General features: G+C 39.1%; 1 protein-coding gene across 1 annotated transcript; it reads right to left on the bottom strand.

Moving 5' to 3' along the window:
• Window positions 1–1,522: 1,522 nt before the first annotated feature.
• LOC138384408 (olfactory receptor 4C15-like) lies at window positions 1,523–2,458 on the bottom strand. Its single transcript, XM_069469914.1, has one exon. The coding sequence runs from the start codon at window positions 2,456–2,458 to the stop codon at window positions 1,523–1,525; it is 936 nt and encodes a 311-aa protein (XP_069326015.1).
• Between the last annotated feature and the right edge of the window lie 258 nt (window positions 2,459–2,716).

Below are 2,716 nucleotides of genomic sequence, written 5' to 3'. Positions count from 1 at the left end.
GAGGTTGCTGTGAGCTAGGCTGACGCCACGGCACTCACTCTAGCCTGGGCAACAGAGTGAGACTCTGTCTCAAAAAAACAAAAAAAAAGAACCTCTTCGTGAAGGGAAAAAGACATTAAGAAGCTGCCCTTTCTACAATGACAGATGATTGACAAGTCAGGGAAGGAAGCAGGAAAAGCTCCCCAGCATGTCCAAGCCCTTGTTGCACACTTGGTCTGCTGCAGTGCACACATTTATTCCGATAATGTTTTAAATCTTAATCTTAATCCTTCATGGACTTCCCCATGTGAGATCACTTATATCTTACCTGTACTCTGCCATATCTATTCTGAGAAAGAAAACTGATATCACACACACTTCTGCTTTGGGATTGTTATGGAATATTAAGGGAAAAAGAAAAATATCACTTAGTGCTTTTGTCCATAATACTCAATTAATAGGCATTTCATTAGTGTTAATGTGATAGGAGAAATTTAAAGGTTTTACTGCAAATAATTTTATTACAGATGACACTTGGAAACCTGAGACTAACAAACCTTAACTTCGGGAATGATTTGTAAGATCTGTCTACATTTGAATGATTTCATTGATAATTATTAAAATAGAATTCTTTTCAATGGGCAGACAAAGTAAAGAAAATTTCAATCACCAAATAAAATGAAAAGTAATCCTCTTTTGAAATCTGCCTTTTGTTCTCTGATTCCTCTGGCTTCTATTCCTCTGTATAGGGGAAGTCAGCTCACTACATCTACAGCTTTCATATTGGTTTTCTAGTAAACTGGTCTCTCAAGTGTTCCCTTACATTCTGCTTGAATAAGAGATAACCATTGCTAACTCCCTTGTGGAATCTATTCCTTCTTCCTCTCCAATAGCTGGTTGGTAGAGGGTGGTTACCGGACCCAGGAGGAACTCACCTGTAAGCATGGCTGGATCAATCATGTTGTTTCTCAAGAAATTGACCAGATGAGTCAAATTCTATAGCGGTTGGTTGGTAGTGGACCCACATTAAATGACGGAGTCATGTGAAACAGAAACACCTATACTTGAGGTTCTCTGAATGCTCTGGTCTGTGCTCTTCCTCAGTCTTGGCTGCTTTTTTCCTCAGAGACATGAATATCAGTGTCCCAAACATAACCTTCTTTCCAATTGGCATAATTTGGGTAAATTTCTGTCCCTAATTTCTGAGATATTGTTGTCTTCCTTCGAAAAAGGTTTTCCAATGCATGAAGTGAATGACAAGCAGTCTGATGAGGTAATTTATCTTGTCATTCTTTTTTTATTATTAGATTCTAAGTAAATATAAAATTCAACACATTTCAATTTACATATGTGATACAGGGCTGCCAACTCAGAGTTGATGAGAATCAGAGGGTGAAAACATCATTTTCTGACCCTCACTAACACTTTGCTAGAACATTATGTTACCTCTTTCTGTACAGGTATATCCCTTAAATTTTTTGTCCAAGAATGTTTTTTGACATTTTTACTCTTAAACTTGACTTTATAAGAAAAGTTTAATATTTTATTTTCCATCAGAAACCACCACCAATCTCTTCCATACTTTCCTCATGGCATTTTTTACCTCCTTATTCCTGAAAGTATAAATCAGAGGATTGAACAAGGGAGTTAGGATGGCGTAAACTATTGCCACCATTTTGTCAGAGGAGAAAGTAGATGGAGGTCGTGTGTATACAAACATGCATGGGACAAAGAATAAAATCACAACAATAATGTGAGATCCACAGGTAGACAGAGCTTTTCTCCGCCCTTCGGAACTATGAGTTCTCAGGGAGAACAAGATGATACCATAGGAGACAAGCAACAAGGAGAAGGTTATGATGCAGAAAAAACCACTGTTGGCCACTGCAAAAAAGCCAAAGATGTGGGTGTCAGTGCAGGCAAGCTCCAATAATGGATGCAAGTCACACAAAAAGTGATCAATGACATTGGGACCACAAAAGGGCAATTCGAATATAAAGAGTATTTGTATCGTGGAATGCAAGAAGCCCCCCGTCCAGGCTACCCTCATCAGAATGCCACAGAACCTGCAGTTCATGATGGAAGAGTAACGCAAAGGCTTGCAAATGGCCACATACCTATCATAGGCCATGGCTGTGAGGACAATCAACTCTGCCCCACTAAAGAAGTGTTCAGCAAAAATCTGTATCATGCAGCTTTCAAACGAGATGGTTTTTCTCTCATAGAGGAAGTCCACGATCATCTTTGGGGTGAAGACAGAGGAGAAGCATGCGTCGAGGAAGGAGAGGAAAGCCAAGAAGAAGTACATGGGGGACCCCAGTAGAGCAGGGCTGCTGAGGATGGTTACTACAATTAGTGTATTGCCCCCGATGGTGGCAATATACACAAACAACAATACAACAAATAATATTTTCTGAACGTTTGGATTTTGTGAAAGCCCCAGGAGGATGAACTCAGTTACAAAGCTTTGGTTTTGCATGATTTCCAAGGAAAAGGTGACACCTCCAACAGTGATCAGCATGTAGCATCTGCAGTTATGACAAAGAAAAATTTGCTTCAGTTCAATTTATAGTACTATAGTCATCGGTAAATTGGCTCATCCATATACAAAATTATCTTAAGTGGTTCTATTGTCACTGAGAACACAAAATTAGAAATTGTTGAAGGTACCAGTGAAAGGTCAGACAGAACTGAGGTGGAGATAAATTATTGAATGCCTTAAAAAAGGCCAAGTTTC

Source organism: Eulemur rufifrons, chromosome 6 (assembly GCF_041146395.1).
Source record: "Eulemur rufifrons isolate Redbay chromosome 6, OSU_ERuf_1, whole genome shotgun sequence".
NCBI lineage: Eukaryota > Metazoa > Chordata > Mammalia > Primates > Lemuridae > Eulemur > Eulemur rufifrons.
The sequence above is the reverse complement of the archived record's forward strand: the minus strand, read 5'-3'. Positions and strand labels throughout refer to the sequence as shown.